This window comes from Nannospalax galili, unplaced genomic scaffold (genome assembly GCF_000622305.1).
Source record: "Nannospalax galili isolate Female #2095 unplaced genomic scaffold, S.galili_v1.0 scaffold1798, whole genome shotgun sequence".
Classification (NCBI taxonomy): domain Eukaryota; kingdom Metazoa; phylum Chordata; class Mammalia; order Rodentia; family Spalacidae; genus Nannospalax; species Nannospalax galili.
In genome coordinates this window covers 551951-565187 of record NW_008341341.1, presented here as the reverse complement: position 1 = coordinate 565187, position 13237 = coordinate 551951, and the positions used below count along the sequence as shown (strand labels likewise).

Genomic DNA, 13237 nt, shown 5'->3' with positions numbered 1-13237 from the left:
GATTACAGGCATATTCTACAACTCCTGTCTTGATATGCTCGCTCTCTCTGGCTTGATATTCTCTCTCTCTCTCTCTCTCTCTCTCTCTCTCTCTCTCTCTCGTGTGTAGGTCAGAGATCAGCATCAAATATCTTCCTGAATTGCATCCCCCTTATTTTTTGAGACAGGGTCTCTAAGTGAGCGTGTTGCTCACTTAGCAGACCACTTCTGCTAGACTGCTTGGCCAGCAGACCTTCTGTCTCCACCTCCTCAGCACTTTTCACATGTTTTGGGGATCCAAACTCAGGCCCTCATTCTTCCATGACACTGCCCAGAGCCATCTCCCTAGTCTTTGATTCTCTTGTCTCTTTCCTTTTCTTCTCTCTTCCCTTTCCCTTTATCCTCTTCCCTCCCTCCCCCTCCTTTTCCCTCCTGTCCTTTTTTCCCACCTCTCCTATAATTACATCCTCAGTCCCTGGCTTAACACTCTTAAAAGAGAACCACCTTGCCAGTCTCCCACAGTGATTGGGTCTCTTGGTATTGCACTGACTCAGTGGGTAAAGGTGCTTGCTACCAAGCCTAATAACCTGAGTTCAATCCCTGGGACTAGAACCCACAAGGTGCACTTGTGCGCGTGCGCGCGCGCGCACACACACACACACACACACACACACACACAGAGGCACAAATGTGTATTTTAAAAAACAATGGAACATAGAGAGGTCAACGGCAATCCTCTAAAGAAAGTGGTACTAGCTGGGTGTGGTGGCACATGCCTTTAATAAGATCACACAACTGGTCTTAATACCAGATGTACTCACTGGTGGTGTTTTCATTATAATAAACCTCATTGCATCTTGTTGGAGATTGTGGGGCAATTTTGTTGTTTTAGCTTTGACCATTATACCACAAACCAAGTTATAGACACAATTGCAGCCTGTGCTTCGCTTACATTAATTTCTTCACATTTACATATTATTGTGTATGTGTGAATGCATGTGCCTATGTGGGTGTAGAGGCCAGAGGTCCATATTAGGTATTTTCCTTGATTGTTCCCCACCTTATTTTTGAGAGTGGAGCTCTTTGTTTTAGCTAGACTGGTTGGCCAACAAGCCCCCGGAATCTGCCTGTCTCTGTCCCCTTATAGCATTTGACTTTTATGTGATCGGGATCTGAACTCATGTCCTCATGGTTTCCCAGTGGCCATTTACATTCTTTGTTTTTGTTTATTTTGAGACAGGGTTTCACTATGTAGCCCTGACTGGCCTGTAACTTGCTTTATAGACCAGGCTGGCTTGAACTCACAGAGGTCTGCCTGTCTCTGCCTCCCGATGGCTGAGAGTAAAGGTGTGTGCCCCCATATTCATGTTTTAAATTTGATGTGAAGGCCACATGAATCTGTAGTTGTTCTCAGCAGGTGCTCCTGCATGTTCTTGGTGCTTGCAGGATCCATGACCTAAATAATGCCAAGGTCTTTGTATCTTCCTGCCAGTTTGCATAAAGAGACGAGGCTGATGGCTTCCATGTTGTGGGAGAAGTTTCTTACCTTTTTAAAGAGTTTATGATTCGGGGCTGTAGAGATGGCTCAGCGGTTAAGAGCACTGACTGCTCTTGCAGAGGACCTGGGTTCGACTCCCAGCACCCACATGGCGGCAACGAACAGTCCTTAACTCCAGTTCCAGGGGAATCCGAAGTCCTCTTCTGACGTCTGCAGCCTTGCACGACACGTGTGAACTCATATACATGCAGGCAATACACTCGTACACATAAAAATAATAAAGAAAATATTAAAAAAAAAAAAAAGAGTTTATGATTCTAATATCAATCATGAAGGTATTTTTTTTCCCCAAAGAACTCTGAAGGAGAATATCTAATCAGACAGCAAGTTTACTTCAATTGTTTCACATTAAAGGAAGAAAATCTGTGTGGTTATCATTAAATGGAAAAATATCTGCAACAATGTGAAGTGTGGACTTTCCTTTTGTGGTTATGTCAAAAGAAAGGAAGGAGACTACTCAGGGATCAGAAGGAAAAGGTGAGGTTTCAGGAGGGTGTATTATGTGTCTGCTGGGGCCCAGCTGGTGAAATTCAGAAGTGGCCTTAAGGAGGTCCACATGACTGAATTGGTTGGCTTGGGGGATCTTGGATCCTGAGAGTCATCTTGAAAGCACAGGCAACCAGCGTGAGGAGGAAAGACTAGACCTCTGCCTTGTGGCTGTAGAGGTGGAAGCAGGAAGAAGTGGAAATAATAGAACTTCCTTTAAAAACAGTGGATAGATGTAGCCTTAGTAACTTAGTGGAGGTTTTCTCTCTCTTTTCCTTATTAAGAATTAATATGCTTTGCTTTGGGACTGGAGAGATGGCTCAGCAGTTAAGACCCCTGACTACTCTTGCAGAGGATTCAGTTCTTAGCACTTAATGTGGTAGCCAGCAACTGTCCCTAACTCTAGCTCCAGGGACTCTTATACCCTTTTCTGGCTTCCTTGGGTATGGCATGCAGGCAAAACTCAAATAAATAAATAAATAAATAAATAAATAAATAAATAAATAAATAAAAGTAATGTGCTTTGGGAACTTGCGAGATGGCTCAGTTGTCAAAATGTTTGCCATGCAAGAATGAGGACCTAAATTCAGATCCCCAACACCCATGTAAAAAGCCAGGTATGGTCCCTGGATGTCCCTAGTCAGCTAGTTTTGCCCAAAGAGTGAGCTCCAGCTTCAGTGAGGGGGTCCTGCCTCAGAAATTTTAAGTATTAAAGCACTAGAGGAAGGAAGACAGCTGACATCAGCCTCTGGCATGCACACCTAGCCTTTTTCTAGAGACTCACATTGATTGTGTGTGTGCGTGGCACATGTGGTGCTTTAATCCCCAGCATTCAGGAGGCAGGCAGATCGCTGTGAGATTGAGGCCAGCCTAGTCTACATAGTGAGTTCCAGGCCACCTGGGGCTACAAGGAGATCCTGTCTCAAAAAGACCAAAAGAAAATAAGTAGAAGGAAAAAAAGATATATAATATTCAGAGCAGCTATTATTGTTTTTTATATTTCATTTTAAAAGCAAAACATACTTGTTGAAAACAGCTTATCAGTAAACATTGTAATATGACATAAGGATTTTTCCTTTGTTATTATAATGTCTTCAAAATTTTTATGCATTTTTTGTAGGTGTGTTTATATGCTGGCCAGCGGACAGCTTTCAGGAGTCCATTCTCTTTTTCTACCTTGTGGGTTCTGGGATTGAATTCAGCTTGTCAGACTTGGTCATCTCGCCAACACAATTATCATTTATGATCTCTCTATAACATCGTTATGGCAATATATTCTTTGGCCATTTTGCTAATGTTGACAACTGTGTTTTTATTTTATTTTTTTCTGTTAAAAATCTGATGGATATACTCATGAAAATTTTTTTACATTTTGTGTTTTCTTTGCTAGAGTCTAAAGAGTTGCTTTTTTAAAAAAATATTTTATTATTTTTATTTTATGTGTATGAGTGCATTGCCTGCATGTATGTAAGTGCACTCCTGTTGTTCAGTGCCCGAGGAGGTCAGAAGAGGGTGTTGGATCTTCTGGAACTGGAGTTACATGGACATTTGTTAGCTGCCATGTGGGTGCTGGGAACAGAAACTGAGTCCTCTAACCACCAAGAGCAGTCAGTGCTCTTAACTGCTAAACCATCTCTCCAGCCCCCATCATTCTTTTTTTATGAGACAGTGTTTCCCTGTAGCCCCAGCTGGCTTGGAACTCACTGTGCAGACCTGGCTGGCCTTGAACTCACAGAAATCCACCTCCCTCTGCCTCTGGATTGCTGGGATCAAACACATGTGCCACTATGCCTGGCTCATTACTTTTTTTTAAAAGAGGTTTTGTGTGTGTGTGTGTGTGTGTGTGTGTGTGTGTGTGCGTGGGTGTGTTTTAATTCAGGGGTATGTGTGTATATGTCTTGAGTGTGTGGTCTGTGTGTGCAGGTGCCCCAGAAGGCCAGAAGAGGGTGTTAGATCTCCTGGAACAGCATTTTATGGGCAGTTATGAGTTGCCTGATGTCATGCTGGGAATGGAACTTGGATACTCTGGAAGTGTTGCGGGTGCTTTTAATTGCTGATCATCTCTCTAGCCCCATCATTTTTCTTTTTTTAAATTTATTTTTATTTTATGTCTATGTGGTATATTGCCTGCATGTATGTAAGTGTTATGCAGTGTCCAAGGACAGAAGAGGCCATCGGATCCTCTGGAACTGGAGTTATGAACAGTTGTTAGCAGCCAAGTGGGTGCTGGAATTCGAACCCAGGTCTCCAGACCATTTTTCTTCTTTAAAAATTATTTATGGGCTGGAGAGATGGCTCAGCGGTTAAGAACACTGGCTGTTAAGACAAGCCAGGGGTAACACGTGAGTAAGCAGTGTTCTTCCATGATCTCTCTTTAGTTTCTGCCTTGAGCTCCTGCCCTGGCTTCCCTTGATGATGAACTGTAATCTGTATGTTGAAATAAACCCTTTCTTTCCTGTGTCACTTGGGCCAAAATTTTTATTGCGGCAACAGAGAAGCAAACTAGGACTGAAGCATAGGGCCAGACGTGGAAAGGAGTGTGGAGCTGGGCTTGCCATTCCAGGAGCTTCATATGACCAGTTCCCTGGAAGACCTCCTTTTTATTTTTGATTCTGTGATTCTGTGATAGTTGAGTGTTTGGGCCATAATACTGATTTGTTTAGGGAGCATCAAGCTGAGGGTTAGGGATTTGAAGCATGATTAACAGCTCAGACAGGCTGCCACAGATGTTTGCCGAACAAGTGGAATTTGGCTTCCGTTTAGCTGTGTGCCTTCTTCTGACTTTTAGAATATGTTGCCGGCTTCCTTCATACCCATGTCCACTGCCATTTTTGGTGAAGCAAGCATGCATGACCTCTTCAGTGCTTATCCCAGTGCTTCCTGTGCTTATGAGTCGCTGTCCTCTGCCTCCTTCACCCAGTCAGGAGTTCATTACTACAGCCCACCATGTCATAAATCACTGAGTGGGCTAGGGGGCTGTTGAGGAGTACTTTATTCCATTTTCCAATTCTTGATGGTATTTGTTTTTATTTTTTCCCTGCAGGTAATTAAATGTTTGTCTTGTGGACCTGTGCTTGGCTGGAATGTGCAAGGGTCCTGAAGATCCTTCTATAGCTTCCTTCTGCTGAACCCATTAAGAGAAGATGGCAAAAGTCAACATAACTAGAGACCTCATTCGTAGGCAAATCAAAGTAAGCAGTCCAGACCTCTTACTAGGGCACCAAGCCCTTTCTTCTACCACAGATGCATTTTACAGATGAACAAATGGGCTTTGAGTTTGTGACTTACCTAGAGTCGTTCACATAGTTAGACAGTAGCAGGATGACAGTCAAGTTGTTTTGCTGCCCATATTTTATCTTAGTACATGGAATTTATGGAGACTTCCCTGTCTGAGTTCTTGTGCCAGGGTTGCTAAGATTTAATGTAGGCTGATGAACCATCAGTGTGTTGTGTACATGCATGCACATGCATATGTTGGGGTGCACACAAGAGTAAGTAATAGTCTCTTAGCTGCCCTAGCTGCTGAATTGTAGATGTGCTAGAACTAAGGGGGCAGTGGTCTCAGTTCAGCTTGAGGTCATTTTCTCTCTGAGGCTATCCTGTCCTCTGCTGCTTGCATGTAGAAGACAGTGTTACCTTTGAGGAGTTTGGATGACTGGACAGTTGAGTTCAGTTAGTGAGGTAGCTCCAGGCTTTATCAGGGAAACTCCATTGAGCCTCTGCAAAGACTTAGAATGGAGTCAAGCAAGGAAAATTGTGCTTCTTTAGTAAAAACTCTAAGCTGGAGCCAGCAGCTTCACCTACACTACACTACTGAAAGACAGGCCTTTTTTTTTTTTTTTTGTCTTTTTGAGCAGGGTCTCCCTGTAGCTCTAGCTGGCCTGGAACTCACTATGTAGACCATGATGGCCTCAAGCTCACAGAGATCCTTCAGCTTCTGCCTCCCAAGTGCTGGAATTAAAAGCATGTGCCACCACACCCAGCTCTTAGTGCTTAGTTATATGAACTCTCTTCTATTGTTCTCCAATCCATCCCTAAGAGTAGTACACACTTCTATAAGCCAATTCTTCCTCAATTCTTCCTCATCTTTTCTAGCTCTTATGGTCCCCTGCTCAGGGTTGAATATAGAAATGGTGAATTCAATCAAAGAAACACAAGTTTGTTTCGGTCCTCCAGGAGCGGGGTGCCCTGAGCTTTGAACGGCGGTACCATGTCACCGATCCCTTTATCCGGAGACTAGGCCTGGAAGCAGAGCTTCAGGTAAGAAATTCAGTTTGCATCCTAGATATACATGGCCTCATCTTCATTTGATGAAGGATAAAGAAATTTTTTTAATATGTTATATATTTTGTGCTTGGAAAAGGTTGATTGAATTCCATTTCGTCATTATTAGTATTGTTGTGGCCATTACAGGAATTTAGAATTTACCAAGGATTTTCATATTGTTTGTTTATACACACACACACACACACACACACAGTCTGTCTTTTACTATCATCCACCTTAGTTTTTGAGATAGGGTCCTTCACTGAACTTAGAACTCACTAGTGTTGGCTAGACCAGCTGGCTAGGCAAGTTGCCAGGATCATTCTGTCTTTCCTCCCTACTTGAAAGGCTGAGACAATAAGATTTTGAGTTAGAAGCCTGGGCTCTAGCAAGTTTCAGACGAGTTTGGATTGCATAGTGAGACCCTGTCCTATAAAAGAGGGGAGGGGGTTAAGGCAATGACTTAGTCAGTAGAGTGCTTATTGTTCAAGCATGAGGACCTGAGTTTGATCCTCAGCTAAAAAAAGGGGATGGCTGGTGTCTGGAGAGATGACTCAGCTACTGAGAGCACTGGCTGTTCTTGTAGAAGACTTTTGAGTTCCTAACACCACACATGATTGCTAACTATCATCCATAACTCTAATTCCAGGGGATTGGAAGCTCTCTTCTGGCCTCTGTGGGCATTGCACACATGTGGTGCACTGACATAAATGTACACAGAACACTCATACACATTAAATAAATACATTATTAAATACATTATTTGTACATTAAATACATTATTTGTTTTTGGAGATGGGGCTCTCACTATGTAGTCCTGGATGGTCTGGAACTCACTATGTAGACCACGCTGGCCTTGAACTCACAGAGATCTGCTTCCCAAGTGCTGAGATTAATGGTGTGCACCACCACACCTGGCTAGATATTTTTTAATTTAATTAATTTACCTATTTTATGTGTGAATGTTTTGCCTACGTGTATGTAAGTGTACTTGTGTCATGCAGTGCCCATGGAGGCCAGAAGAGAGCATCAGATCCCATGGAACTGGAGTTACACACAGTTGTTAGCTGCCATGTGGGTGCTGGGAATCAAACCTAGGTCCTCTGCAAGAGCAACTAGTGTTCTTAACCACTGGACCATGTCTCCAGCCTGAGATAAATATTTTTTAAAATAAGTGTAGTCAGCCAGGCGTGATGGCACGTGTCTTTGCTCTCAGCACTCTGGCAGAGGCAGGTGGATCTCTGTGAGATCAAGGCCAGCCTAGTCTACATAGAGAGTTCCAGGCCAGCTGGAGCTACAGGGAGACACTGTCTCAAAAAGACCAAAAAAAAAAAAAAAAAAAAATAGGTGTGGTCATGTGCTGTTAGAATCCCAGCAATGGTAAGGTAGGAACAGGAGGATCCTAGGACCAGATTCAGTGAAAGTTCCCCTGTCTCCAAAAATAAGATGGAAAGCAATTGAAGGGACTCAATGTTAACCTCTGACTTCTACACACATCCACATGTATGTGCACATATGTACATGAACACACAAAATTAATCTTTGTTTCAAAATGAAAAATAAGTTTTAGAAGATCAAAGTGGAGGTAGCCAGAACCAGGTAAATGTTGTGGGAATGGCTCAGGATGAGGTGATGGGTTACCCAAACAGTGAAAAAAAAGAATATGAATGGCGATAAGAGAGTAGATTTGAAACAGTTAAATGACAGCATTAACAAAATTCTTACTGATTGAATATGGAACGTTAGGAAGAGTGGAATGAGCAATGGAGGTCAGGTTTCTGGATTGAGTATTGGGGGAGTAAGGGCCATTTGCTGATTTGAGCAGCACTAGTAGAGAAACAGATCTGAGCAGAAAGATGTCATGCTGGGTGATGCTCCGGAGCTAGGGACCATAGGTTGCCCACTTAGCACTCTTTGGAAAAATAATTAGACTATTTAGATTTGAGCTTAGGATAGAGATGTAGACCAGATGTCAGTTTGGAAGTAGTGAGCAACATATAGATCCTAGCTGTGAAAGTGACTTGTGATTGTCCTTGGGAAGTGTGTAGAACATAAGAAGTCTAGCTACAGGCAAGAAGGCCAACACATAGGGTTTCAAGACAGATAAAGAACAATATGTAAAAGACATTAAGAAAAAGCAGTTGGAATAGGAAGGAGAGCAGAGGGTGAAGTCACAGCACAAAAGAAAGTTTCATTGAAGAAATCAACCCATACTATTAATTAGATTCTGTCAAGGGTCAAAACTTAGGCATTGATTTGGGGTCAGAAGTTATAGTACTTCAAAATGTGATATAGATACAAGTGAGTTGAAAAATTGGGAAGAGAAGGAATGAAAATCTCAACTGTAGATTATTCTGTCTTACCTTGAAGAGGATGACAAATAATAGGCCCAGGAAGGTTTTATTTTTTAATCATTTATTATTTTTAAAGTGTTTTGCCTGCATGTATATAAGTGCATTACATGTGTACGATGCTCATGGAGGCCAGAAGAGGGTGTTGGATCTCTGGAACCGGAATTTCTGATAGTTGTTTGCCACCAAATAGTGCTGGGAACCAAACCTGGGTCCTCTGTAAGAGCAGCCAGTGCTCTTAACTGTGGAACCATCTTTCCAACAGCTCCTCCTCCTCAATACCCAAGTTCCAAGGAATCTGACAGCCTTTTCTGGCTTCTGTGAGTATTGCATGCATGTAGTGCTCTTACATATATCCAGGCAAAACACTCCTGCACAAAATAAGTTTAGGGTTTTTTGTTGTTTGTTTGCTTGGTCTTTTTGAGACAGGGTCTCCCTGAAGTGCCAGCTGGCCAGGAACTCACTATGTAGACCAGGCAGGCCTTGATCTCAGATATCTGCATATCTCTGCCTCCCAAGTGCTGGGATTAGAGGTGTGCACCACCACAACTGGCATATAAAATAAATTTAAAAAAATATTTTATTTATTATTATTTTTATGTGTATGTGTGTATTACCTGCATGTAGATCAATATTTTATTTATTATTATTTTTTATGTGTATGTGTGTATTGTTGTGCAATGCCCGCAGAGGACAGAAGTGGCTGTCAGATCCCTTGGAACTGGAGTTATGGACAGTTGTTAGCTGCCATGTGGGTGCTGAATTCGAACCCGGGTCTTCTGCAAGAACAGCCGGTGCTCTTGACTACTGAGCCATCCCTCCAGCCCCAAAATAAATTTTTAAAAATTAAAAATAAATGAAGTGAAGCTGGGCGTGGTGGCACACACCTTTAATCCCAGTACTCAGGAGGCAGAGGCAAGTGGATCTCTGTTAGTTCAAGGCCAGCCTGGTCTCCATAGCGAGTTCCAGGTCAGCTGGGGCTACAGGGAGACCCTGTCTCAAAAAGACCAAAAAAAAAAAAAATTAAGTGGAGAGCAATAAAGCAAGACATTCAGTGTCAGTCTCTGGCCTCTACATACATGTGCATTTATGCGTCCATATCCACAGAGGAACACTTGTACATGTGTACAGTATGTACACCAGAGAACCAGGGAAACATCTTATATACAGATATGAATGTAGCTAAAGATATTCTCATACTTCTCTTTTTCTGCTTACCAGCATATCATAGAAGTCATCACATCCATACCAATTATAGAGTTCATATTAGTATTTTGCTAATATTAGATGGACCAAGATTTATTCAGTGCTTTTCCCATGTGTGGACACTTGGAGTTTTTTTCTAAATTATAGCGAGTAATTATGATACCATAATTAATAACCTTGAACATAAGTATTTTAGTATTGCGGGGCTGGAGAGATGGCTCAGTGGTTAAGAGCACTGGCTATTCTTGCAGAAGACCCTGGTTCGAGTCCCAGTACCACACGACAGCTAACTGTCTGTAACTGCAGTTCCAGGAATCGACACCCTCTTCTGACCTCTGTGGGCACTTACATACATACAGGCAACACACTCATACACAGAAAATAAAAAGAATAAAGTATTTTAGTATTGCTGGAAATGAGAACACATGTTTTTCTCTTGAAATGTTGGGACTTGAACCCAGGGACTGAGTGGTAAGCAAGCACTCTTACCCTTATTGCTAAAGATGTATCTCTAAGGTTAAAAAATGTAGCTGGGCATGGTGGCACATGCCTTTAATCCCAGCACTTGGGAGGCAGAGGCAGGCGGATCTTTGTGAGTTTGAGGCCAGCCTGGTCTACATAGTGAGTTCCAGGACAGCTGGGGCTACAAGGAGACCCTGTCTCAAAAAGACAAAAAAAAAAGTAATAAAAGGCTTGGTGTACCTGCTCATACCTTAGCACCCAGGAGGCAGAGGCAGGTGGATTGCTGTGAGTTCAAGGCCAATTCTCTCGCTTTTTTTTTAGCCCCAGCTTGCCTGAAACTCACTATGTAGACTAGGCTGGCCTTGAACTGACAGAGATTCGCCTCTGTTGAGTGCTAGGATTAAAGGCCAGACCCTGTCTCAAAAAACAAAACAAAACAAAACAAAAAAACAAGCAAAAAACAAAGAAGGGAGGCAGGAGAGAAGGAAGGAAAAGAGAAAGAAAGGAAAAAAGAAAACTGAAAATGGGCTGCTCAGATGGCAAATGTATGTGTGGGTTTGTTGGTAATGCCAGATTTCCCAGCATGGAAACTGTACCTCTTTGCCTTGCTTAGGCCTGAGAGTACCCATTTCTCCACAGCTCATCAGTGAACCCTGTAGTTAAGATTTTTCCTTTTTTTTTTTTTTCTTATTGTTATCTCAATTTAAGAAAAGTCGTATCTCATAGTAAGTTATATGCATTTCTCTTTGAATGAAGTTGACTACATGTCTAATGGTTTTGTGGGTTTTTTTTTTTTGATCTTTTTGAGATAGGGTCTCCCTGGAACTCCCTGCGTAGACCAGGCTGGCCTCAAACTCAGAGCTCTGCCTGCCTCTGCCTCCCTAGTGTTGGGATTAAAAGTGTGCGCCACCACGCCTAGCACCATTTCTAACATTTTAAGGGCCAGTTCCTTTTTTTTTTTTTTTTTTTGCCAATTTTGCTGTGAGAAAGGGAGGAGAATAAGAATTGATGCATGTTTCTGCATATTTTTTTTCCCAAACAAAATCACAGGATGGAAAAATACAAGCTATTGAAATTGATCGGTTCCAGGGATGAAGGTGGTAAAGGAGAAAGGGTACAGAAAGAGAAATAAGTGCTTTTAATTACATTTTTTCTTTAATTTTTATTTATTTTTACTTTATAAGTATGAATATGTAAGTGTACCCATGCAGTGCCTGTGGAGGCCAGAAGGGGGATGTGTTGGGTTCCCTGGAACTGCAGTTGTTTAAGGATAGTTGTTAGCTACCATGTGGGTGCTGGGACTTGAACCTGGGTCCTCTGCAAGAACAACCAGTGTTCTTAACTGCTGAGCCATCTCTCCAGCCCTTTATTATTTATTTTTATGTGTATGATTGGTTTGCATTTATTAGCTGGGCATGGTGGTGTACACTTTTAATCCCAGCACTGGGGAGTCAGAGGCAGGCAGATCTCAATTTGAGTTGGAGGCCAGCCTGGTCTACATAGTGAGTTCCAGGCCAGCTGTGGCTACAGGGAGACCCTGTCTCACAAAGAACCCCCCCCCCAAAAAAAATTTATAGCTGGGTGTGGTGGCACATGCCTTTAATACCAGCACTCGGGTGGCAGAAGCAAGTGGATCTCTCTGGTCTACATAGTGAGTTTTAGGCCAGTTGGGGCTATAGGGAGACTGTCTCAAAAAAAGACCAAAAAAAAAAAAAAAGAAAGAAAAATAAAGGAAAACCCAAGATTAAATCAATAAAGATGAGATGAAGATGCTAGCTCAAGTAAGTTTTGGACACAGTACTCTATGGTTTGTATTTTCAAGATTTCCAAAATTCCGAAGAAATCCTGAACTTTATTATAGATTTATTATTTATAGAAATATTGCTATAGCAATTCTGTTTTATTCAATTGTATAGAGTTGAGTAAATACATCAATATTGTTGGTAGCCAGAATACTCACTGTGGGAGAAGAGAAATTTAAATACAGAATACAGAATACTTAGTGTTGGTACACACCTATATCCTAGCACTTGGCGGGTTAAGGCAGGAAGATCAGGAGTTCAAGACCAGGCTGGGCTATGCAGTGAAACCCTGTCTCAAAAACAACAAACAAGGGAGAACTGTGAGGTATTGGGTTAGAGTTAGCAGCATCAATATAAACTCATACATACTGTGTGTATAGGCCAGGCATGGTGGTGCAGGCCTTTATTCCCAGTGCTCAGGAGGCAGAGGCAGACAGATATCTGTGAGTTTAAGGCCACCCTGGTCTATGTAGTCCACCAGGACTACATAGAGTAATTGTAACAATACCATAATAATTAATGAACATAAGTATTTTAGTATTGCTGGAAATGAGAAAATTTTTCAGTAATTATATATCTATAACTATATATAAAACACATATATATTATCTCCACCTTTTGTCCACTGAAAGAGTCCAGAAGCAGTGGTACCTCAGCAGTTTTAAATTACTGTCTTCTAGGCCAGGCGTGGTGGCGCACGCCTTTAATCCCAGCACTTGGGAGTCAGTGGCAGGCGGATCTCTGAGTTCAAGGACAGCCTGGTCTTCATAGTGAGTTCCAGGATAGCTGGGGCTAGAGGGAGACCCTGTCTCAAAAAACAAAACAAAAAAAAATTACTGTCTTCTAAATTCCTTTTAAGGAGCCAGGTGACTGTAGAGAAACAACTGATTCTGGACTGAGACAGAAAAAGTACGTAATGAGTTATAGCATCTTATGCATATAGAGAAGTACCTATAAAAGTACATGGAAGCCCGCTTGCCAGTTATGCTACTGGCCGGCCCTGGGACAGTTTGAGCATGGGGGTAAGTAATGACAGTAGTGAATTAGAACCCACTGAACGAAAAGTGTCTGAGATTCTATTTAGAAATCTGAATTTCTAAACTAGGTAGGATGTAGAGGCAAGAGGA

At 42.1% G+C, this 13237-nt stretch overlaps 1 protein-coding gene across 3 annotated transcripts in view; it reads left to right on the top strand.

Moving 5' to 3' along the window:
• Positions 1–13237, top strand: part of Wdtc1 (WD and tetratricopeptide repeats 1) — a 61804-nt gene that overhangs the window by 16871 nt on the left and 31696 nt on the right. For 2 of the 3 annotated variants that reach the window (XM_017799065.2, XM_008836777.2), the window contains exons 2-3: positions 5067–5214; positions 6200–6283. In XM_017799065.2, coding sequence (XP_017654554.1) covers positions 5167–5214; positions 6200–6283 — 132 coding nt within the window. In that variant the 5' untranslated portion in view covers positions 5067–5166. The remainder of the gene's footprint in view (positions 1–5066; positions 5215–6199; positions 6284–13237) is intronic. The other variant, XM_029565217.1, reaches the window with a different exon arrangement.